The following is a 25,163-nucleotide window of genomic DNA, read 5'->3' as shown; positions in this document are numbered from 1 at the left end:
TACTTTTTACTAATTTCTCACTAATTTTGGAGTCATTTTGTCTTTCATTGCTCGCTGTCCTCTTCCCGTATTTTTAAAAGAAATTAAGCCACTTTGCTCAGGTTTTCAAGGGTTCAACAATGTGTCAGGACTTTACAAAGACACTTGACTCACCAAAAATACAAGACTAGATACAAGCTACAACCTCAGCTTTGTGCTGTGAACGCAGCCCAGCAGCAGACACTTAAAGCAGGTCACGGTGACAGTAGACAGACACTGAAGCTGCTCTCACTCCAGCTGAACAGAGCTCACATAAACAGGGCCGACATGATAACGCCTGCACAGAAAAACGAATACAAAGGCGGCCATTAAGCGTGGCCTCTTCCATGCATTGGTCCCTGAGGGCGATACTTTGATCAAGATCAACCAAATCAGTGTGCTCCAAACAGAAAACTGCCTCAAACAAACACAATTTCCAACAGCTGAAAATAGAGTAAAAACTGATGTTTTCCACACGTCATCCTGAAGACGGAGGAGTGGCAGCTCAGGAAGAAGACTTGTTCAGTAAAACAAAAGAACCAAATAATTGTAACTGCTACATAAATGTAGGAGAGACGCTGTCCTGTGTTGACAAAAGACAGCATCCAAAAATGACCTCAGCCTCTGAACCTCAGACAAAACCAAAAACAGAGATCGTAAAACTACAGGAAACAGTGCCAGCAGTCTGATTTTCACTCCCAAGTTTGAAAAGTAAAATAATCTACAGTAGAACAAGCTCAAACTCCTACATCATCAACAATTACACACAAATTAAAGTAAGTAGGCCAAGAGTCAGCAGGCAGTTCGAGTCAACAAGAGACAGAACAAAATATTCCTGTGACTAAATAATATGCAGAGCAGATTAGGGAAGCTGTAGGAAAGCAAATAAAAGCCAGGCTGCTGAGGATGAATTGTGACCTCAAAACCTCAAAAGAGGCAAACACTGGAGGGAAAAATGGGAAACTAGGTTTTTATTGGGATGAGAAAAAAGTACTTCTTAAGATTATTTACAGGAAACATGGGAAAAGAAGGAGGTATGACATGCAACAATATGCCCACATATGAAGTTTCATGGTACGTGACATAACCACAAACCACGCCACAAAAACACCCCAGATATGAAGCATTTACTGAAAAAATGAGTCCTCAGTTTACAAAGAGACTTCAACAAATGGATTTAAAAAAAAAAAAAAAAAGTTGGTCTCTTCGGTTTCGGAAGAGACCTTTTTAAAACTTTTTTTCAGGTTTTTCATATTGACTCAGCATTTAGGTGTTGAAGTAGACTAATACTAATATCTACTAGTCAGCTGTCCCTGCTGGTGGGAAAACTTATATTATGAACTACATGTATCATGCTGAGCATGACTTTCAGGAACTGGAATCAGATTTGTTTTGACCTTTTCCCTGCTGCCAAAAATCTGCAATCTGGCAAGACGACAGGTAATTAAAGTTGTGTCCAGTAATCGAGCTGTTTCTGGCTCCATGTTACATGTGTTTAAAGTTTTGGTCGGCTTGTTAAGTTGGAAAACTGAACCGAAATAACCCAAATGTAACAACAAAGAAAACTTCTCTGCTGTTATTCAGGCAAACTAAGTAGTGACTGCACCCTTAGAGTCATCAGAAAGCCTGAAATGTAAACACGAAGCCCCTGATTTGAGTTTACCCTCAACTGGACCCCAGCATGTGATGACTCAACATGTCAGCAATGCAGCAGTTTGGGATCCTTATCTCCCATCCTGGCTGCGTGGCTCCTGGGGGCCCCGGCCGTTTACAGAAACACAAACAGCAGCCCGGGTCGGGTCGCATCAAGGGCTCAGATAAACAGCGCAGAGAGAGAGCAGAGTGCTGAGGAAGCAGACAGATCCTGCAGAGAGGGACGGTGACGTCAGGACCAACCAGGAGGGGCGAGGAGTCACAGAGGATGTTCCTGTACCCAAAAGGTCACAGGGTCGACCCTCGCTGACACTAAAAACCTTTAAACAGCCATGTTTTCTACTGGAGAGACATCGAATAAATCGCAAATACTCCCTCGTACCTGTTACTTCACTAATTTATTTGCATTTGATCAACATCACTGCCAAAAGGCTAATTCCCAAAAGCTGACAACAACAACCACTAAAACAACAATAAAACAACAACACATGGGACCCTTCACCCTAATATGTGAGTAACTTTTATTGAATAAACACTATTTAAAGGGAAAGTCGACCAACTTAAACACACAGGTCGGTTCACCCCTCACAGGGAGTCCCATTGCACCTGTAAAACAGTTATATAATGTCTCTGTGGCTCTGGGGGAGCTTTGTCAACTTCAGGTTCAGAAAGTGTTGGAGTTTGAAAGAGATGGAAGTCTGATGAAAAGATGCTGCATGAAAGATGCAAGTTGCATTATGGGAAATGTAGTATTTTATGGAGCTTGACGTATTCTGCAAACTAAAAGCTATAAAAAACATTTGCTGCATCAGTATTGACCATTTTTACAGAGTTCCTGCAGGTTTAAGCAAGTTCAATTTAAGATTTTTTAAAAGACTTTCTTAATGCCACTCTGAATGAAGTTTAGACTAATTTTCAAATATCCAAACTGAAGAGGGACAATTTTATTTAGCCCACATGTTTAGTATGAAATAAAACTGTTGATAACAATAAAAATGTTGAAAAAAGCCTTTCTTGAGTGAAACACATGGAAGACAGTGACTATATTATATCATCATAAAAGTATCTTTTTTGTTTACCAACAGAAGTAGGAATTATCTTGTACTTCTTTATTATTTTCTCGGCAATTTTGTGTTTTTCACTCTGCATGTGAGATTCGGCCGCTTGGATTCCCATCGCTTCATAAAATCCTACTTCCCATGGCTAAGCATTTTTAAGACTTCTGAAAGATGCATTTAATTTTCTAAAAACTGCTCGTCGTTAATTAAGAACATTCATTTATTTGGTTAAACAATAATGGTTTAACAGTTGTCAGCTGTCAGTGACTCAGCAAAGGATTCAAATGAAATGAATCAAAACAAAATGTATAAAAATACCATAGAGTACTGCTTCAAACCACTAAGCTCTCCAACAAATAAAATACTTCTCAGGAGCAGCGTTTGCACAACTTCATGTTTTTGTCTTGCAGCGGTGATAGTCACACTCATATGGGGCCACTAAGTTGCCACTTAATAATGTCGGCACACTGCTTTTTTTTCCCCACTTGCCTTTTCTCTCTTTTCGTGTTTCACCCAGAAACCGAAGTGATCACACAAAGGTGACTTGAATGACACGGGAGCATCTTCACGTACCGCAACTAAAAAATTCTGTACATTTGCTGTTCTAACATTATAAATTAATTAATGTTAATGTTTACAAAGCGCTGTCCACCTGTGGGCTGAACCAGAAGTGCCTGTACCGTGATGGTTTGTTACCAATACACGCACTGTTACGCCCCTGGTATACATACATTTCAGTCAGTGAGGTTATATGAAACTGAACACCAAAGTCTTTCCTCTGTGATGTTAACTGCTCTAACATCAGAGTGCTGCAATCAGAGTTATTAATCATTTATAGGAACTGTTTCTCGATAACAATGACTCATTCATGTCTGTAAATGGAGTTGAAACCTGGTGAAGGATTGCATTTTTCTCCTCTATGTGGCAAATCAAAACATCATGAAAATATTTAAAAAAGCAGGTTTTTTTAAAAAAGAGAGAAAATTAGAGAGAGAAGCTAAAACAATCGATTTCGCAGGAAATCCCCTGCATGGAGGAAGAGACGTTTTGATCACCTGGCCTGATACCAGAGGAATAACGTCCAAAACACCCCCGCACCCCACACCCCCACACCTCCCCTCACATCCCACCAAAACGCTAACGGCTGGAAAAGTGAGATGAAAACAGGAAACAGCTGTTGAGAAGCAGCTCGATCCCAGTCAATCTCTAAACTCGCCACACAAACTTCTTCCTTCCTTTTCTCTCGTCCCTTCCCCGCTCTCACCGGCCAAATGTCCGACCAGGTGACAAAGACAACACTTTCTCTCACAGAGGAGGTATGCTTCAGTGACTTGGTTGACAAAACCTTAAAACAGAGGTGGTTCCAGGGATTGTTTCCTGCTTGTGTTTCCACTAAACTTCCTGGAAGTCAGCACTCACGGGGCTGTCGCATGGGACATGTTCCTAAAATCTTTCAAACCATGACACACACCCAATTCTCCATTTTAATTAGAGGATACTCAGTAGATCCAATGGGGTGTTGGTGCAGAAGATGCTCTTTTTTCTTTGTTTAATTGTTTGTTCTAATCCCAATTTTCTTTTATATATATTTCTTTTATATTTTTCAATATACGTGTTATTGGAATTTAACATCACATACCATCTCTTACAATTATTTCAAAAGCTTTGTACAGCCTTTATAAAATGCCACATTTTTTTACATTAAGTCCAAAAAATAAACCCAATTTTCTATTTCATGTATTGGCCAGTCTTTTTTTGTCCAACCAACAGTCCAAAATCCGAAGATTGATTTCTTTACATTGAAAAAAACAGCAACAAATAGCAGTTCAAGCTAAGGCTGAGTGATATGGCTTTAAAATATTATCACAGGATTTTAAGGCTTTATTGCAATGCACGATGCACAGTATATCACAATATTCCTAAATATCATTTTAAGTAATGTTAACTACTTAAATAGAAAGAAAATACTTAATAAACTGCATTTACAATAAATTTAAACAAAGTAGCTACTGTCAAATAATACAGTTCAATACCATTTACTAAAATAGTGTCATAGGGAAGTTAAATAAAGTATGTTTATAATGAAATTTTAAAAGGTATTGTTATAATTGGATAAATCAAAGCAACTCAGGCTGAAAATGTTGATGTTTTCTGCTGTGGACTTGAAGCTTCCAGTTGGATGTTAGCGCTAGCTGACAGTTAAACAGATACCACGGCACCTTTAACTTTCAAGATTCATTCTCTGTAAGCTGGAAACAAAGTAACAGCTCTCCAGGTCATATATTAAGTATTTGTAAATCGCAGTAATACTCCATGGTCACAAAATGACTAAATAGTCACAGTCTGGAGCTCTGCAAAAGCTCTGCTCTGTGTGTGTGTCTGTGAGAGGTGGAGAGCCATTGCACGTGGAAAAAGCGGCAATACATAGAGTATATGTCACCTTACCCTAGTTCAACCCATAAAGATTGCCTTTCTGTTGATTGAATAACTGTTTAATTACTTATCATGTCTGCAGGTTGGAATAAGATTATTTCTTTTTGCTGCGAACTTTGGCACATTCCAAACTTTAATGTTGCACAGCGGTATTATAGGATGTTTTAAATATTTTTTTAATTATTATTATGTTCTTTATTATTGTTATTATTCTTATTTTATTATAAAAAATGAAATAATAAATATTTCTAATGTTTATCATATCTATTATAGTCAATTTCTACTTTATATTTACGATTCTTGACTTTGGCTGTGCTTGTTTTTGTTTACGCAGCAAAACAGAGAGGCAAATTCCTTCTACGTGAAAATTTAACACCTGTTTATAATTCTAATGCAATACTACATAACCCAGCTGACAAATATTGTGTGCAACCCAAATTTATGCTCCTGCAGCTGTGATGGTCCATGTGACGAAAATTTCGTCTATTCATATCAACATGTCTTCAAGTGCCAACTGGACATGTGTGGAACATGTGACCATACGTTAACACGCAGTGGGGCATGTGAGGAGGTGCAGGGTCCCAGAACAAGCTAAAAAAAAAACATGCCGGGGACAACAAATAGCAGAAATGTTTGCTGGAGACCTTTGTTGCATGTCATCTGTCAATGCTTGTCTTTAAAAAAATGACAAACGATTGTTTTTTTTAGATGCGAGAATGCCAGCGACATATTTAGAAAAACAACAAATCAATGAGAGCAAAAAGAAGAACAATCACTTAAAAACTTCAACAGGGCCACTTAGAACAATTCAGACCAGTCAAGTGCTGGATGGCGCCTGACAACAAACAGACAGTCAGGAAGCCCTGCCAACTCCACCCAAATGTTCCTGGTACTCTTGAGGGCCCTAAGAATGACATCCTGAAGCTTCCTACTGGGAAACACTCACACAACCTGTGAAGCACAACGTCACACCATACTGGAAGAGTTCAGCGTCAGAATTACACAAATGAGAAATTCAACACCAATTTTTTCAAATGCAAAAGCTCTCCAAACTAGCATGTAATCTTTGTAGTTTTGTTCATGTAAACTTTAACAACCTATTCACCAAGAAAAGGTGCACAACAACATTAAAAACAGCATTACATCAGTGTCCTTGATTAACTTCAACCAGTTTACAGACTGAGTGATTGCAGCAGTTTTACAGAGTTATATGAAGCACAAAGATGGGAAATCATACATGTGTGATGCACTACGGGTGGAGAAAAAGAAGTGATACAGCAGAATATTGCGATATTTTGCTTGGCAATCTTGTATCAATACAGAGATCGATATTTTTTTATTATATACATTACTGACATTAAAAATGAAAATTAAACTTTTGGTAGCCCACTAGAATCATGAAATCATTTACTTTTTCAGGCCACTAGATACATTTTGCTGCAATGAAAATGACTGAAATGAGAAACCTTATCTCTTAAACTTCATCTTTTTAGATTAAACATATAGGGACATAACTTAAAGTTGAAAAAGGTAATAAGTTGCTATATATAACACTGTATGTTATAATACTCTCAGCATATTGCAAAACATTTAAAATTAAATAAGAGATGGAGAGATAAAAGAGTTTTCTTTTTTAAAAAAAAAGGAAAAACAAGATTTGAAAGACATATTTCTAGCATTCAGGAGAACCTCAAACATCATTACTAACAAAAGAAGAGAAGAAGTTAACTAAACAATCTCACCATAAGGTCTGCTTTGTAGCTGTTCTGTTGTTATTAATTTGTGGATGTTAAAATATACTTTTCTGGATTATTTGTCAATTAAGTCTTTAGTGGACGCACTTGTCCATATGTGAAGCACGAAAATAAATAGCAAAATGTGTATTTGGGACAATTTATGTGTTACAAGAGATCAAATAGCTAAAGTTTGTACATTGTAATAAATTTCATCTGAAACATCAGCTGAGTTTCAGTAAAATTGCATGAGACAAAACAGACTCTGGCACCGAGCTGATCCTTTGGACTTTACTGTTCTAAACACGCTTTTCGGAAACTGACACCGGTTTTGACCCTGTCATACCCATGACGGCGTGTATTTGCATGTGGTTGCAGCCTCTTACTGAACATGATGTGTGCATTCCAGCACAGCTGAGGTTAAATATCTTAACAGGAAATAAACGCAATCTGTCCACGTTGCCTCATCAGAAACACTCGCTGCAGCCTCTTAAAGCTCCATGTTTCAGTCACTTCTTCTTTGTTTTCACCTTCACTCTCTCTACTCCATCACATCCTCCTCTCAGGTGCCTGTAACCTCTTACTGCTTTAACATTCCTGTTTAATTGAAGTTTAGATACAAAAATCCCCTCCATCTTCTTTCCTCTGCTCTTATTTCCACTCCTGGCGCTTCTCTATCTCTACCATCTCTAAGAAATGTCTCACTGCATCCCAGAAACAGGCTGCTGTGGTTGTGTCTTCACGCTATGTACAACTGGCTTCATGCAGTGTTGGAGCTCTGTAAATGTCAGCAACAGAAAGGATAAAAACGTCATCTAAATGCCAAAAATGTAAACTATAAATGTCAAGATACAGCTGATGAAACCTAAACTCATGCACCACTGGAAACCAAGTTTTTCTGCCAAATCAAGACAGAGACCATATGGTTTCAAAAGCTGCACAGACTGAGTAAAAAAACATTATCCATCAGAATATCTGACTGGTGTTTATGCTGTAAAGCTGGCTGGATGTAGTGGATGCTTCAAAAACTTGAAATCCAACACCAGCTCTGATATGATATCTTTCCGATAACTGCTTTCACATTGAGTTTGTGTAATTTGCATTTATTTATTATTAATTATTATTTTCTCAGTGCAAAGTGCCAAAAATAAGAGGAGGACACTTAAAATATCATCTCAAACACATAAAAATGTCACTACTATAACACCAAAACAAATGTTATACCAGTAGATCAAGTGAAATTGTGCATGTTTTGCACATGCACATAAATATTTGGGATTGTTACATGAAAGCAGAAAGAAAAGCTTGCACTTTAAATACTTAAATCTTTTTTAATTAAGCAGTCAGTATTATTTGTTAAAAAAATCCTATAAGATCAAAGCAAACACAGACAGACACTTTGTTTATCCTGAAGGAAATTCTCGCAGTCAGCTGCAACAATAAAAACACAATGAAAATGTAATAATAGAAACATTATAAAAAACAAAATTGCTTGCTCTTAAATGCTCTTTAAAAAAACAACTTATTTTTGTAACAAGTAATGTTCCTCACTGAACTTGTGTATTTTCTTTCCCTGTATTGTTAGACTCATCTAAGTTCTGAGAAGCAAAGTGAAAATTCACGAAGGCTCTTATGTAACTCCTTTTTGCCTTTGGCTCCTCTTTGTGTTCGCCGTGTCCAATTGTTATAAATGCAATGCACTGTTTTACGTTATATCACAAAAACTGTAAAGCCACAACTTGGACAAAACACAGAGGCCCTTTAAACTGAAATTACAGCCTCATGGTTTTATGCCTCCGTGAATTTAACATCCATGTCTGTCCAGACTCGTACATCGCCATGACAGTACACAATGTTTCATGCTGTTGATGCTGCTGCAAAAAGTAACACTATAAACCTGAAGTTGATCTTACTTAAACTGGCACCTGACTCCCTTGAAAAAGTAAAGTAAAAATCTAACTTTAAATCTTATTTGAAGTGTTAAGTTTACTTGAGATTCAGCTGAATTTACTTAATTTTGTGAAGTTCTTGCAACTTCAACATTACAAAAATGACCTTGTTCTTTCTAAGTGATAGCAACGTCAGTAAACAAAGTTAGTCTGACTTAACTTGTAGTTTTATTCCAATTCAGCATGGTAAAACATTTGAAATAGGTAAATACTATACTCCAAAGTATAGGTTAATACTTTGGAGCTATGAAATCCTGGGTCAGAGTATTATAAACTACTGTGCCGTCTAATAAGCCTTTAAATTCACCGACCTGTTACACAAACTGGACTTGGTGGATTGTGATAAATCGCCTCACTGGTACCTTAAACAACATACCACCACCACACAACACTTTGCATTAACAGAGAGGGCTTTTCAGTCCCAATGTATGCTGAGGATCATGATATAACTGCTCTTTACCAGGGCTCTAAGTATTTTGACAGTCAACTAATTCTTTAAGTCGGTTGTCAGAGGGAAAAAAGGTTAAAGATTCTCTGCTTACTGCATCTCAAATATGAAGATTTGCTGCTTTTCTCTGAGTATCTTTAGCATTTGGGCAACAGGTTGGACAAAACAGAAAGACATCTGAAGACGCCACTTCTGCACAGTGTGAACATGACTAAGCACAGGGAGGTTACAGCGCTGTTGATGCTGAAATCACGCCAGAAAAAACTGTAGTCACAATATCTTAAACAAGTTTTTCTGCAAAAAAAATTCCACTGTTGTTGCAGTCATTAGTCTGCTGCTGTCCTTACTTCACATCCTGATGTAATGTCTCCACTGTGCTTTATTGCATCTTGTGGTTAACCCTTTAACACCTGGATCAACATCAGTTTCCTAGTGCTGTGTTCAAACTCCTCTCACATGTTTTTAAACCTCTGAAACCTGATAAGACTGGTTTGGTGTCTTTTGAAATTATGTGAAAAAGGCAAAGAGCAACTTGGCAAGAAATGTCCCATAAACTGCAAGAAAAGAAACAGTTAAAGGGGACAGGAAAATGACCTGAAAATTAGCTGTGGTGGATTACTAAATACTTTCCAAAAAAGAAAAGAGAAAAATGTCCCAAAAAAACCCAACACAATTGCAGAAAAAGAAATACAAAATATAAATATAAAAATACTGTCATTCATTCATGTTGCTCCACACTTTATTTTTTAATCAAGTGCAATAAAGATTATTTATTATTCTACTTTTATACAAATATTGCTATTTTTTTTTTTACAGTGTCCTTTCCTTTTCCTTTTTTGTTTAAATGTGTATAACAGAGTAGCACCACTTCTTTCATTGTATGCAAGTACAATGACAATAAAGGCAATTCTGATTCGGAGATCTATCTATCTATGCATCTATCTATCTATGCATCTATCTATCTATCTATCTATGCATCTATCTATCTATCTATCTATGTTTGCATCCATCAATCTATCTATCATCTATCCATCCATCCATCCATCCATCCATCTATTTATGCATCTATCTATCTATATTTGCATCTATCTATCTATCTAATTCTATTTTAGCACTCTCTTTAGGCAAATTCCTTGTTTGCTTTTTTAATTTTTTTCTTTTCTTTAAAGTAATTTTCCTGCAACTTTTTATGAACTTCTTGCTTTTGTTGGGGCCATTTCTTTTAAAGTTAAGGTGCTCATTGCCTTCTTACCAAATTTTTAAAGAAATCCAGCCAATTTGCTCAGATTTCAAAGGGTTAAATCTTAAGAGCATGCCCAACCGATGCTGCAGCATGCCAAAACTTATGAGGAAACACTCCAATATGTTTGTGTGCAGCAGCTGAACGTCAGTCATACTGCGGGTGGATGACAGACATCAGACAGTCACATTCGCAGCATGTGATCCTCTGTGCTTCAAGCCAGACTTGGAACCAGCAGGGACTCTGGGAGTTTTTCATGCAGTGCAGCTCAGGCTGCTGCATAAGCTCGCTGTTAATTCCCACCACTGTTCCCGACCCACAACGAAGCGAGGCCCCGTCCAGGCCTCTGTACAAAGACTGGGTTTGTCAGCTCTCTGACATAACGCTAATCTCTGTCTGCCGCGGAGGGAGCCTCCCTACGCCGTTGCCTCGTCCTCTGAGAGGGCCTTGTTTTCAGTCACAGAGATGATAGCTGAGATGGGAGGGAGGGAATCTGAGCTGTTACGTAACCTCCAGAGAGGACAGTGACCTCTGAGAGATCGGGACATCGCAGGCCTCGTTGCTGAGGACGGGAGCTTTTAGCTTGGTATTTCTCAGCAAATTGCAGTTTTAGTTTGAAACTTTTTTAGAGGCTGTGTTCCTCTAGAGGCAGTAAAAAAATAATCTCACTGGATCATGATCTCACGCTCAGAGGCCAGAGCTAACAACGTTTTTGTATCATGACTGTCAAACTTTACAGTCAAAGAAGGAATTTTAAACTAATAAACATTTGCAGGACAATATGTTTTTTCAATAAAACACTTTACAATGAAATCTATCAGGTTCACAAAACCTCCCAGAAATTCAATCTGAAACACACTCTGCATCAGTCTGTACGTTTACATGATGTTTGAAAAAGTGGAATTATTGCGTTCGTCCGACTGAAACTGAATTTTAAAAATACATGCAAGCATAGACTGCATAGATTAGACTGAAATCAGCCTAAATCCAATGTCTCAAAACTGGACGAACACACCCTGATAATGCGATTGGAAGTCAAGCTTTTCTGTCATGTGAACACCTCAGTCGGACTTTAACTGGACTCCATCAATGGTTAGGAATAGGGACAGTTTGTTATTTATGATAAGGGAAAGGGTGTTGCAAAATGGGTCAGGCATCTGAAAAAATAAATTAAGAATTGAGGATGGACCCATTTTTTTTTTATTATTTCGGTTTCGGTGAGGGAAATACAACTTTAAAACGGTATTTTATATTTATTTCAAATTTTTAAAAAAAAAGTGAAGTCTGGTCTTTTTTATACAATGGCTTCAAGTCCCCAACAGTAAAGGCTGTCTCGAGGCACAGAAATGCAGTGAGAATATTCTAAATATAAGGTAAAGTGATATTGATTTTGTGTTTTTTTAGGTGGCTTTAAAGTTATCAATGAAAAGAAAGTTTACTCAGCACCGTTTTATTATATGTACGTGACGCTGCGGTTTTCTATCCTGAGGTTATTGTAAATAAACAGTAATGACTGTGATTCAGTCTGTATCATAGACTACATAAATAATATAGATTTAGAGCAACTTGTTGAAAGAGGGCATATCTCCACCTGCTATGGTGGAGTCAGACAAACTTTCGTCAATAAATCGATTCTCCCCCGGTGCTTGCATACTGGGACAAGGACAGTTCAATTAAAAGGCCTAATCGAGCTATAACTGTAGCTCCACAAAACTGTGCATGTAAACACACTGACTGTGTTGAAGAAAGTTATTCAGACTTTTGTACTGTGCAGTTAGACTGAACTGTGGCTGAATATGTGATTTTGAAAGTTCCCAGTTACAAGCAGATATTCATACAGACATTTCTCAGAATCACTGGTTGCATGTGTGTGTGGTCTGTTGTTTGTGTCTTCCTGTTTTTCAGTTCAACATGAAGAAGAGTGCTGACTATTTACAAGACTAAGAGTCCAGCTGAGGATTCATGTGATGACGTCACATACTTTAAAGTCTGCACATAAATCCACGACTTGTGACAGATTGTATTAAAATGACTTAACAAGACGAAGCATGTTTATTTGTAAAGCACCTTTTAATAACAAAACAGTTCAAAGTGCTTCACAAATGACAGAAACACAGTAAGAAAACATAGAAATAAGTAAAATGCTGTAAAACGGAAGATAAAAATAAGCTATTATACAATAAGAAAAAAACAAACTGTAGAATGAAAATGTGTCTATATTATTTTCTAGATTATAAAGTGGTTAATTCATGTGAAGAAACGTTTCTTAAAAGCTGCTGCATGGTTGCGAGTTGTGATTGAGACATTCCCTTCTCAGGTTGTTTGCATTCGAATAGTTTTAAGAGGCCTAAAGAGGTAAAACTATACAGTCTTTGCAATAAAAACAAGAAGATTAAAGCTGCTTTAAGATGCAGGAAGTGTTCAGTGTTACGAGTTTATCCAAGTTTGTTTGCTTGAAACATGAGTGGTGACACAAAACCATACAGTAAATCTGCAGAAAGAATGAGCTAAAGAAAGACTAAAAAGCTCTGTAGAGCTGCAGAGTTGGTGATCATAAAAGCTATAACTTTTATATTACATATTTCAATTTTAATAATTGGTCATGTTCGACTATTAGTGCAACTTTAAAGAAAAGTCAAACAAAAAACAGAATTTGTGCAGAAGAAATATGTTTTTTTTTTCTATCTTGTGACTTCTGGCCTGCAAGTTTTGAAACACTGGATTAGTCAGTCAACAGAAAATATTTCAACCCTTAAAATAATACATTTTATGCTGTATTTGTACTTTACAGCTTCTCCCATAAGAGGATTTTAAGCTTTTCTCCACCTGATATCTCTTAATTGATTCTCATCAGGTTCTTTAAAGAAGTATTTCACTGATAGAAAGATAGTCTTTCCATAAAACTAAGCCATCTCTACAGCAATAAAAACAACTAATTTTGAAATTGGTGCTACAGATGACCAGAGAAAACAAAGGACTGTGGCATTCACTGAAGAGGTAGAAAACCTACAACTACCAGAATGCACTGCACCGCACTGGACCAATAAACGCTCCTGCTGGTGGGTCACGTTATGCAACCTCGCCCATGGCTTGGTTGTTTTGACACAGGAAACAATGTAACAGTAAGATAAAATATGCTTCTGAAAACATATTTTAATAGGTAACGCAGTAACAGAATCTGGGTGTATATTTTCGATCCGCCATGTCTAGTTTCGTTTCCTTTACAATTGGTTACAGATCTGCTCAAAACTTGAGCGATATTTTTGAAATGTTGATATTCACAATTGTGAGATGACTGCAGTTCCATTGAGTGATGTTATCCTGACACAAAGATGGTTGAAAATCTGCAAAGTATCCCTTTAACTTTTTGCTCATACAAAATAAGGAACTGCAGGACTCAAGGTCTGGGAAGTGGAAACATTTGTCCTCAGTTTCTGTCTTTTTATGGACTACTCAATTATTAAAAACAATATTCTGCGGGTGAATCATCGAGGCCTTAACATGTGTCGTTCTTTGGTTCTGTCCTCTCACATTTCACTCAACCAGCGAGATTATCTGTGTTTGTGAGACTAAAACTCCCAATCTGCTCCTCCCTCACTGATGAAAGGTAAGAAAACGGAAACATCCGCTGACAAGAAACCTGATCGAGATTATCACGATCTGTCAGTGTTTACTTTTCTCTCTCCGAGACCCTCAAACACATACATTTACCACACACACTCTGCACCGGGATACGTGACAACAGGGAGGTCGACCAAGTACAAAGAGACTGATTTGTTTAACTGAGGATGCAAATAAAAAACCTTCTCCCACGTACGCATCCGTCAGTTCAGGGATTAAGACATTTAACAGGCCTGTTTGAGCACCAGTTACAAACAGGGTGTGGAAAAGTCTTGATAAAAAGACGAAAAAAGGGGTTTTTCCCTCCTGTTTAACACCAAATACCCGAGATAACTGGAGTCCAGAGAGTGGAACATCAGTAACTGAACAGATCAGAAGCCAGACGTGGAAAATCAGGTCCGTGCTTTCATCTGAAAAATGGGTTAGCAGCAGCTCAGAGATTCTCTGCCAATAAAACACTTCGCTGGCTGACAATATAACGCCTCATGTTGTTTAACAAGTTGAAGTTAGTTTAGTAGGTCAGACTCTGTGAGAGAGAGCAGCAAAGCAGTCTTTGAGAACCCAAACCAACCACCTAAAACCAAAGAAAGCCTTCAACGTCACTGCAGAATCACTATTTTCAGCATCACAAACACACAAAAAACAAGTTTAGGAACCATATGCAATATTATTAAAGTCAATGTATCAACTATATAGCACCACAGATGCACTTTAAGCTCCTGAAAGAGTATTAAAATCACTCCGAAAGAGAAAATATGTATTAAATTGCACCAAAACACTTTAAAATGACTCTTAAAGAAGATTTTCATGTATGAAGTCATGTTTAAGGGTATTTTAAAGAACCCAAACCAAGCAACTTCAACCAAAGGAAGCCTGCAAAGTCACTTTTTTTGCATCACACACACACCAAAAACAAGTTTAAGAACCATACAATATTATAAACGTCAATAAAATCCCTCCATAGTGCCATAGATGCACTTTAAGCTAATTTAAGTGTACTAAAGTGACTTTGATCAAGGAAAAAAATATATATAAATTGTCAAAAATACTTTAAAATGCCTCTTAAAGAAGTTTTGCATGTATGAAATGATATTAAAAAAACATGTTTTTGTGTAATTTGTGGTAGTAGGTAAAGCTCTTTAATACAGAGCAGAAAAGCAGTCCTTGAGAACCAAAACAAACCACCCTAAATCAAAGAAAACCTTGCAAGAAAACCTACAAAATTACTATATTCAGCACAACAAACACAATGCAAACAATTTATCTATATATAATACTATAAGAGTCCATAAATTTACTATATAACTTCATATATGCCCTTAAACCTCTTGTAAGGGTATTAAAGTAACTTTGATCGAATAAAAAGAAATATTGAATTGTTCCAAAATACTTTAAAATGCCTCTTAAAGAAGTTTTGCATGTGTGAAGTGATGTTTAACATATATTTTTGTGTAATAGGTCAAACTCTGTAAGAAAGAGCAGTGAAGCAATCTTTGAGAACCCAAACCAACTGCCTAAAACCAAAGAAAGCCTGCAGAGTCACTGCAAAATCACTATTTTTAGAAGAACAAACACACCGCAAACAAGTTTAGAATGATATACAATACTATAAGTATAAGTCAATAAATTCACTGTATAGCTCAAAAGATAGTACTTTTATGATACTAAAGGGCCCAGGAAAGAAAAAAACAAACAAACCACCTAAAATACAGTCAGAAATCCTCTATTGTGACTGCAAAATCATTATATTTATGATAATAAACACACCACAAACAAGTTTAGGAACCATGCATAGTATTACAGAAAACACCTTATGAGTTGAAAAGCTCCATGAAGTCTAAAAAATGTCAATAAATGTATTACATTGCTAAATAAATGTACTGTAAGCTAATAAAGTGAAGTCTAATAAAGTGACTTTGATAGACAGAAAATTCATTAAATTGTACCAAAATACTTAAAAATGCCATTCTGAAAGCAAAAACAAGCATCTCAAACCCAAGAAAGTCACTGCAAAATTACCATATTAAGCAAACAAACACACCACAAATAAGTTTAAGATCCATATATGACATTATTTAAGTCAATAAATTCACTATACAGCTCCACAGATGCAGTTTAAGCTCCTGTTAGTGATTTAATGCAACTTCAATAGAGGAAAAGTGCATCAAATTGAGATGAAATATATTAGTAAGTCTGGGTTTTTTCATGTGATTCATTGTGTTAGTAGGTCAGACTGTAAGAGAGAGAGCAGCCAGGCTGTAGTCTTTGTGCTTCAGGCCGGGATTGAAAAGAGGAGCATAAACAATGTACCAGCGTAAATTAAAAAAAAAAAAAAAAAAACTTTGGCTCTCTTGTTTAGCTCAGGTTGGACACAGTGAGTATCCTAAAGCGCATTTATCACCTGAAACAGAACAATCAGCTGGAACAACTTCTGCTTTTGAAACATGACACACTGATTTGTGGTGCAAACTGAAAATAATAGTTTGGAAACTGTGTAACAGGTTCTCAGGTGATGCCTCGCCCGACGGCTCTTTTAGCAGGTTTTTCTCTAACATAAGGAGGTCACAAAAGTTCAGGACATTCTCCAGACTTTTTCCCGTCTTTTCCCTGAATTCAAAATACTGGACAGACATCTGACGAGACTTTCAAGGCCGTATAATCTCATCTAATGAATCAAAGACGAGGACGGGGAAAAGAGATGAAAGTTGTTGATTTTATCGGAATCCGGGGAGGGAATCTGAAGTTGTGTGACGTGAATGAGGAAAAGGATAATCTCAGCATCTACTTCACCACATCCTAGTGCTGTTTCACCCCAGGCTAACAGCGGGAAGAATACTGTAGGGAGGTTTAGAGCCAGTGAACGAGATAATTTGACCAGCGTGAACTGGTTTCCAGAGGTTTTGTTGTGTTTAGTCTGGTAGTCATGCAGAGGTGCCAGTGCAGATACACAGAGAGGCCACTTAACATGGCAACACCCTGTGTTTAAATGTGACTGGGAGAAAACCAGTCTTTCATTAACCAGTCTGAGCTGAGCTGCAAACCACTGGAGCACTGTACACCTGAAAAACTTTGGTGCAACAAAACAATAACAATGAATTCATGGGAAATTACACAAAGATGCAACAGCAAAGAATTTGGTCTTTTATGATACTAAAAGTTGGGAAAACCCAAACAAACCACCTAAAAACACAAGAAATCCTGTATTCTGACTGCAAAATTACAACATTTATGACAACAAACACACCACAAACAAGTCTGAAGTTAAAAAATGTCTGGATATTCACAAAATAGCTAAATAAATGCACTTTAAAAGTAATTAAATGAGGGTGTCTTTGTGTGACAGTAGCATTAAATTTAGTCTTTCATGATACAAAAGGGGAAAGAAACAAACCCAAACTAACTGTCCAAAACGGCAGAAATCCTATAAGGTGACTGCAAAATCAAGTTTAAAGGGTTTCAAGGGTGTCTTTGTGAAAACTGCAAAGCATTAAGTCTTTCAGGAAACAACAGACACCTCAAACATAAGAAATCCTGTCTAATTACTACAAAATCCCAATATTTAGCATCACAAAGACGCCACAAAAAGGTTTAGGTACCATATGCCATGTTATAATCTTCATCAAGTATAAAAAATGTCAATAAATTCACTATACAGCTCGATAATGCACTTAAAGCTGCAATAAGTAAGTGTATTGAAGTGACTTTGTCAGACAAAAAATAATTTGTAAACTGTATTATATTGAACCAACATACGTAAAATGCTTCTCAAAGCAGTGTTGCATGTATGAAATTATGCTTAAGGGTGTCTTTGTGTAGAAACAGCAAACAAGGGTAAAGAAACAAACCAAAAACAGCAACCTAAAACATAGCAAAGCCTCTATGGTAACTGCTGAATTACTAAATTAACCATAACAAACATAACAGACAATTTTAAGTACCATTTACCATATTACAATCTCCATCACGTATTAAAAAAATGCCAATAAATTCACTATACAGCTCAATAAATGCACTTTAAGCTGCTCTGGGTGTATTAAAGTGACTTTGTCAGAGGTAACATCATTTTTAAACTGTATTATGTTGAACCAATATACTTAAAATGTTGCTCAAACACGTTTTGCATGTATGAAATGCTGCTTAAGGGTGTCTTTGTGTAAAAACAGCACACAAGGGTAAAGAAACAAACCCAAACCAAATACCTAATACAAATAAAATCCTACATAATAACAAAAAAACTAATACATCCCAAACAAGTTTAGGTACCATATGCTGTATTATTATCTTCATAAAGTGTATAAAATTGTCAATAAATTCAATATATAGCTCAAAATACGTTATTTTATCTCCTTTAAATGTATTAAACAACTTTAATAGAGGAAAAATTCACTTTCAAATGATATTAAATATAACTTAAAGAAGTTTCGCGTGTATGAAGTGATGTTTAACGACGTTTTTATGTTGTTTGTGGTGTTTGTTTTTTTACCTGGAAGAAGTAGCGACAAAATCTCCATCCAGCAGCCGCATCTTGCAGAACAAAACTCCGTTGACAAAAGGCACAGCGGTCAGCTCCTCCAGCGTCAGATGGGTCTGAAACTTGAATTTCTTCTTTTTCACGAAAAAAGCCATCGTGTTAGTGTCTTCACTCGGACCAGAGCTAACAAAAAAATATTAAAAACTAAACTAAACACTAAACAAAACGTCCCTGCTAACTGCTGCTGATGCTCTCAGTCTGTGTTTTCACGCGAGCTCCGCTTCTTCTTCAGAGGTGATTCTGCGCAGAAATCTGAAAACAAATCCCGAATATTTTCGTTAATAACGCGAAAAAACGCGGAGGAAATGTTAACGTGTTTGGTTTAAAAGTGACCAAAGACTTACCGGGAGACATTTCGGGTGCTTCGGTTGTCTTCAAGAGCGGTTCAACAACAAAAAATGAGTGAAAAAGACGTTTCTCCGCTGTTTCTTTCGGTACCGAGAGGAGGAACTTTGCGCCACTAGCATCAAGCGAGCTCGAGCGCAGTGACTGACATCCGGTTGGCGCCTTTCAGTATAAAAGCTAACATCGATTTAAATTCATAAATTATTAAAATCTGACTTAAAAATAATAATACTAGTAACTAATACTAGGTAATACTAAGTTACAACAACAGAAAGTCATTTTATTAGGCAAATTAAAATAAATAAATTAATTAAAATTTTATATTAAATAATAATAATAATAATAATAATAATAACAAGCTTTATTTATATAGCTCCATTCATACAACAAATGCAGCACAAAGTGCTTTACAATAAAAGCACTCCAGCAAGGCAATTCAGCATAACATTTTAAAAACTGTTTTAAAAAAACTGTTTTAAATTCTTAAAAAATATGATTTTAAATCATAAAATCAGTTAAGATAAATTATTTTTAAAATAATTAATTACTGTCCTTCTAAACAAAATAGGTTTTTCTAAGGTGATAATAAGTAATTATCAATCATTCAGACTGGTGAAACATAGGGCTGCACAATATTTAAAAAAAAAAAAAAAATCAAATTGCAGTTGTTTTTATGGAAATTGCAATACAAGTTGCGATTATAGTGGGAATGGTACTTTTTTGCATTTTATTTTCTACTCTTTTTTTTTTGCACACAATGAATCATTTATAATGGTGTGACACAATTTACCTTTATTTAAAAAGAAATGCAACTCCTGAGATTTAAATATTGTACTTACAGTATCCATATTGCGATTTTGATAATATTTTTGATTAAATGTGCATCCCTAGTAAAATTAAACCAAAGGCTACCCAAACACTCTGACTGTGAGAACTAGTCAGATTTACTTTAGATTTTTTTAAATTTAAAACTAAGAAGGACATAGTGGATTAAACATAATAACACTACAATATATTCTAATACTACAATTAAACAACAAACAAATAAATATAATAAGCTTGAATTTTACTGCAGGATTCACTCGAATAATTGAAACTTAAGAATTAATGATAAAACAATGAATTACTGTTGGTAAAGTTTGTATATACGTCTGTGCGTTTTATTTTAGGAGGTAAGTGAACTTATTTCTGGTCAGCTATTAACTTGACACAGCTCCGGGTCACTGCAGGTCATTCTGCAGCCTCACAGTGAAACAGCGCCACCGTGAGGTGACGGTACACCTGCTGTCTGCGGGGTCCATACACTGTAAATAAAGATTTATATAGAGTAATAAGATTTCATAAGAAATAATACGATTTATATAGAGTCTAAGGTGGGCTCCCAGGACCAAAAGAGCTTTTTCTTTATTTATGAAGATTAAATTTTATTTTCTGGGATGAATGGGAATTAAAATGTTTATTTGGTCAGACCTTTAAAACATAAAGTAAGTTATAAATATTTTATTTATTTGTTTTATTTTATTCACTCGTCTGATATGTTAGAGGTACAGTTTCAAGTAGGCTTAATCTTAAAATGCTATTTTTTAAAACCCATAATGCTATGTCTTATGTTTTTTTGTTATCTTAGCAACCATATGCCACATCAGTATGTTTCATTCATGTGTTATGTCACCACAAAAAACTATTGTATTTTGATATCAACTTTTTAATATCTATATGTTAATATTTACATAATATCTGATAAAGGAATTTTGATCTCCCAAGGAAAAATGAAGCATTTAAATAATATATTATTGAGTTTTAAGGGAATTTCAGGCTCAAGTTCGGCCAGCAGAGAGCAGCAGAGACCTGAAGTTTGTCTAAAACTTCTATATTAACTCCAGTGCAGCATCTTGTCCAGCCAGTTGTACACAGTGCAGAGTGCAGTAAAAAAAAATATATAAGATATTATCTCAACAGACTGTGTGTAATGCTTAAAAAAATACTAAATAACAGAGAAAAATACAAAAACAGTTTTTTAAAACTGGAATATTAAAAGGAGCTGGTTTACACAAAAGAAAATAGGCAAAAAAGGAAAAGTGAGACATCATCACCATGAGGGAATTTCTCCAAATTTCACACAGACATCCATTTGGACTCAAGACAGAACTGATTAGAGTTTGGTGGTCAAAGGTCAAAGGTCACTGCGACCTCATCAAACATGTTTTTGGCCAATAACTCAAAAATTAATGCGCTAATCATGAGAAAATTTCACACAAATGTCTAATAGGATCAAATAATAAAGTGGTGACATTTTATATCAAAAAGGTCAAGGGTCAACTTCACTGTGACATGAACATGTTCTGCAAAAATACTTTTCTAGTAAACTCTAGTTATACTTGTAAGTAATACTTACAAGTGTAACTAGTATAACTATAACTTAAGTAAAATTTATTTATATAGCACCTTTTAAAACTAAAACAACAAATTTAAAAAATAGAAATAAAAATAGACAAAACATAAATTATAATGGTAAAATAAATTTTTAAAAAGATAAATAAATAAATAAAAAGTTAAAAAAAAATAAAAATAATAATAATAATAATAATAATAATAATAAAAATAATAATAATAATAATAATAATAATAATAATAATAACTTAAGAGACTTTGTCAATTTTTTCAAACCAGAACATACTGGATTACCAAAAATAACAATGTCTTTCTTTGGACTCAGGTTGTAAATGTTGTAAATGCTTCAAAGACAAAGTGAACCTTTAAGTGTGTAAGTTAGTGATAAGGAACATCCTGTCACCTGTCTGTCCCAACAACAACAACCCAACAACCACCATAAAATCTCCACAATCCAGCTGTAAATCTGCTCCTCCTCAGCGGGAAGACAGCAGTGTTGCAGATGATTGCGTGAGAGTCGTCTGTCTCTGATGAAACCACCACGCCTCCTCACCTCTCACCTGTATCAGTGCTGCAGACTCGGACTGTTTGTCTGATTGTGCAGGTTAAAGTGCCTCTGTCACAGCAGCAGCTATCGCTCACCTTCAGCTGAGTGACGCAGACGCAACAGCAGCAGCAACATGTTTTCCTTCAGGCTGGACTTTAACTGTCGTGTTAATGAACTGCTGAGATTGCGAGCCGCTGGAATGAATGTAAACAATTCTGTTTCCTCTAAAACACACACGAGACCAGTGCTGGGAAGTTATTAACCTGTATGCACTTTTTATTCTTCTTTATTTAAATTTTTGGCTGTGTTCATGAATATCACATACATTTTGGCAATACTTAAGTTTAAAGTTTAGAATTTCTAGTTCAGTTTTTACAATAAGTCTAAAATATTCTGTGTAAACAAAATTGTTACATTCATACTGTTAAGTGCAAAACAAAATGCGCCATTGAAACCCATTCAGACTGCAACTTTTGATCCCACAGACATCACAAAAACATGCATTGTTTTATTTCTGGGTGTCATGTGTAACAAATATATGCTATTTATACTAGGTACACTGTTACAATTTACTTGGTTACAATCTTGGTTTGTCACAACAGCAGAAATCACCATGTTGGCCTAATTTTAAAGCCAATATCTGAAGATACCAGCGATGTGCAAATATTATCATGCATCCCTGATGTAAAAATTGAAAAACTGCAGTGTAAAAATACTCCAACTGTGTTCAAACTGTTACATAAGCAAAATCACATAATTTAACCTCCCAACCAAGCACAGAAACCTGCTGCTCATATTTCTAACCATCGTCAAGAAAACAATTGGAAATCAAAACAATTATAACACATGAACCGGTAGATCACCGTGTCATGTAATCCATCTCCATTGTAAAAATAAAAGGAAACCTCTTACAAAAGCAGTATATCTGCCTTCAGTGAAACCTGGAACTCATTTCTTACATTATCTCACTGAAACACCTTCAAAACCAAACCAATCAAAAACCTTTTACACCTCAATGGAAACATGAGTACCCCTGAGAGCAGAATACACACCCACAGCCGGCCCCCAACCACACACACACACACACACACACACACACACACACGCACACACACACACGCACACACACACACACACACACACACACACACACACACACACACACACACACACACACACACACACACACACACACACACATTTGTAACCCATATGCTTACTTAACATATATTTCATACAAGTGTATGTGGGTTGATGTAAGTATGTATATATATGGGTATAGATCTGTGTATGGGTATATGAGAATAACTTAATCTTTAGTGTTATTTTCATTTATTTACTTATTTATCTACATGCCTTTGTAGGGGAGTTATCATTATTAATTGTATTATTATTATTATTATTATTATTATTATTATTATTATTATTATTATTATTATTATTATTATTATTATTATTATTAACAATTTATTGAGTTTATTCATAAAATTCAAAAATATTCAAATGACCAATATTCAAATTTCATAATATTCAAAAATTTGTTTATTTATTTTTCTTTTCTGTTATTATTATGGAGTACTATTTTTGGGATCCCTCCTCACTTGCAACTTTAACCCCCCCTTTGACCCCTTAAAAAAAACAAACAAGAAAACATACAACAAACAAAGAAAAACACTGTGTCAATACAGACATTTCAGATGGTGTAATTCAAATAACGTATGAGACTGAAAGACATCAAATTCTTCTATTTTTTCCAGGTCCACATGAGGAAAACACATTAAGAAAACTTGTTTTTGGATGAAGTCAGGGCAGCACTGTCATGTTGAGACAGGAAAGAGCCAAACATAAACTGTGGACACAGAGTTTGAAGTGCAGTGTTTACTTAAATATTAATTAATGCTACATCATTAAGATTTGACTTTACTGGAAGAGAGGGGCCGAGATAAACAAACAAACAGCCTCAAAACAAGAGTTCACAAAAGTTGAATGAAACTCCATCAATAAGAAATCACAGAACTTTGCTCTGACTGATGCAGAGGTGTGTGTGTGTGTGTGTGTGTGTGTGTGTGTGTGTGTGTGTGTGTGTGTGTGTGTGTGTGTGTGTGTGTGTGTGTAAACCCAGACAAGATCAGCTGACAGCCTTGGGGGTTCAGCCAGGAGCTCTTGGCGTAGATCCTTTAGGACCTTTTTTAGCTCCTGGCGCTCGTCCTTGTCCCAGTTTATTTCCACAGCCTCCATCCCTTCAGCCTGGCTGTCCTGACGGTGGTTTTATAGACAGATCAGGCTTAGATGTAACTACTGCACTGCCAGAGCCCAAATCAAATTATGCAACTGTGTTTTCAGCAACATATAAGGGAATAAAAGACCTACATTGTGTGTTGTAGGGACAGAAATGGACCATTTTAGCTTTTCAGAAGCTGATTTATCAGACTTATGGTTAACTCTCTGAAACCTGGCTCGTAGCTCGTTGCCTTCTGACTATCTTTGAAAAGACATTAAAACGGTGACCTCAGATTTCAAAGGGTTAAACACATAACATAATTAAAGTGCTTAACTTCAGCTAAACTAGCAGATAAGTGGGACAGCATTTGGAGGGTGGCATTCTCTATAACTCACTTACTTTTGGTCACTATCAAATCTTGATGATCAGTTTTACTTTGTTTGATTGTTTGTTTGTTAATATTGTTTTTATGTGTCACTTTATTCTGTTTTGTTTGCTGTGTGTGTTTGTTTGAATGTATCTGTGACCATGAGGCCTGAGTTACATAAAACATTAATGATTAATGCTGGTTGTCATTTACCCTTGTGATATCTTGTGCTTAATACCTGGCAGCAAATCAAATTTCAGTTCAACAACAGTTAACACTGATATAAAGTAGGCCTAAATTCTGCCTTTTGGTTATGTTTTTTTTTTTTTATGGAAGTGTTTGGCCCATATAATTTGGTCCAGGACTGTCAGAAATGTGAAAATATAACATTAATTTCTTTCTTTCTTTTTAAAAACTTTCCATTTAAGGAAAATAAATACAAAATACATCAATTTAAATTTCCCCAATGCTTAAAAAAGTATTTGTCATGCCTTCTACTTTTTGCACATCCTCGCCCCCTCACATAAATAACGAACAGTCTCTAATAAAGACATAAATATATAACAAAAACATTTTTAAAAAGATGGCTATCTCAAAATAACTTAACA

General features: G+C 35.9%; 1 protein-coding gene across 1 annotated transcript in view; it reads right to left on the bottom strand.

Moving 5' to 3' along the window:
* eeig1a (estrogen-induced osteoclastogenesis regulator 1a) overlaps nucleotides 1–19,184 on the bottom strand; it is a 44,582-nt gene extending 25,398 nt beyond the window's left edge. Inside the window, exons 1-2 of the mRNA XM_042487924.2 lie at nucleotides 19,029–19,184; nucleotides 18,637–18,936 (exon numbers count right to left, since the gene is read on the bottom strand). Coding sequence (XP_042343858.1) covers nucleotides 18,637–18,779 — 143 coding nt within the window. The 5' untranslated portion in view covers nucleotides 18,780–18,936; nucleotides 19,029–19,184. The remainder of the gene's footprint in view (nucleotides 1–18,636; nucleotides 18,937–19,028) is intronic.
* Between the last annotated feature and the right edge of the window lie 5,979 nt (nucleotides 19,185–25,163).

This window comes from Plectropomus leopardus, chromosome 4, assembly GCF_026936395.1.
Source record: "Plectropomus leopardus strain MGB_pleo_1.0 chromosome 4, ASM2693639v1, whole genome shotgun sequence".
NCBI lineage: Eukaryota > Metazoa > Chordata > Actinopteri > Perciformes > Serranidae > Plectropomus > Plectropomus leopardus.
Note: the sequence above shows the minus strand (reverse complement) of the source record. Positions and strands in the feature narration are given on the sequence as shown.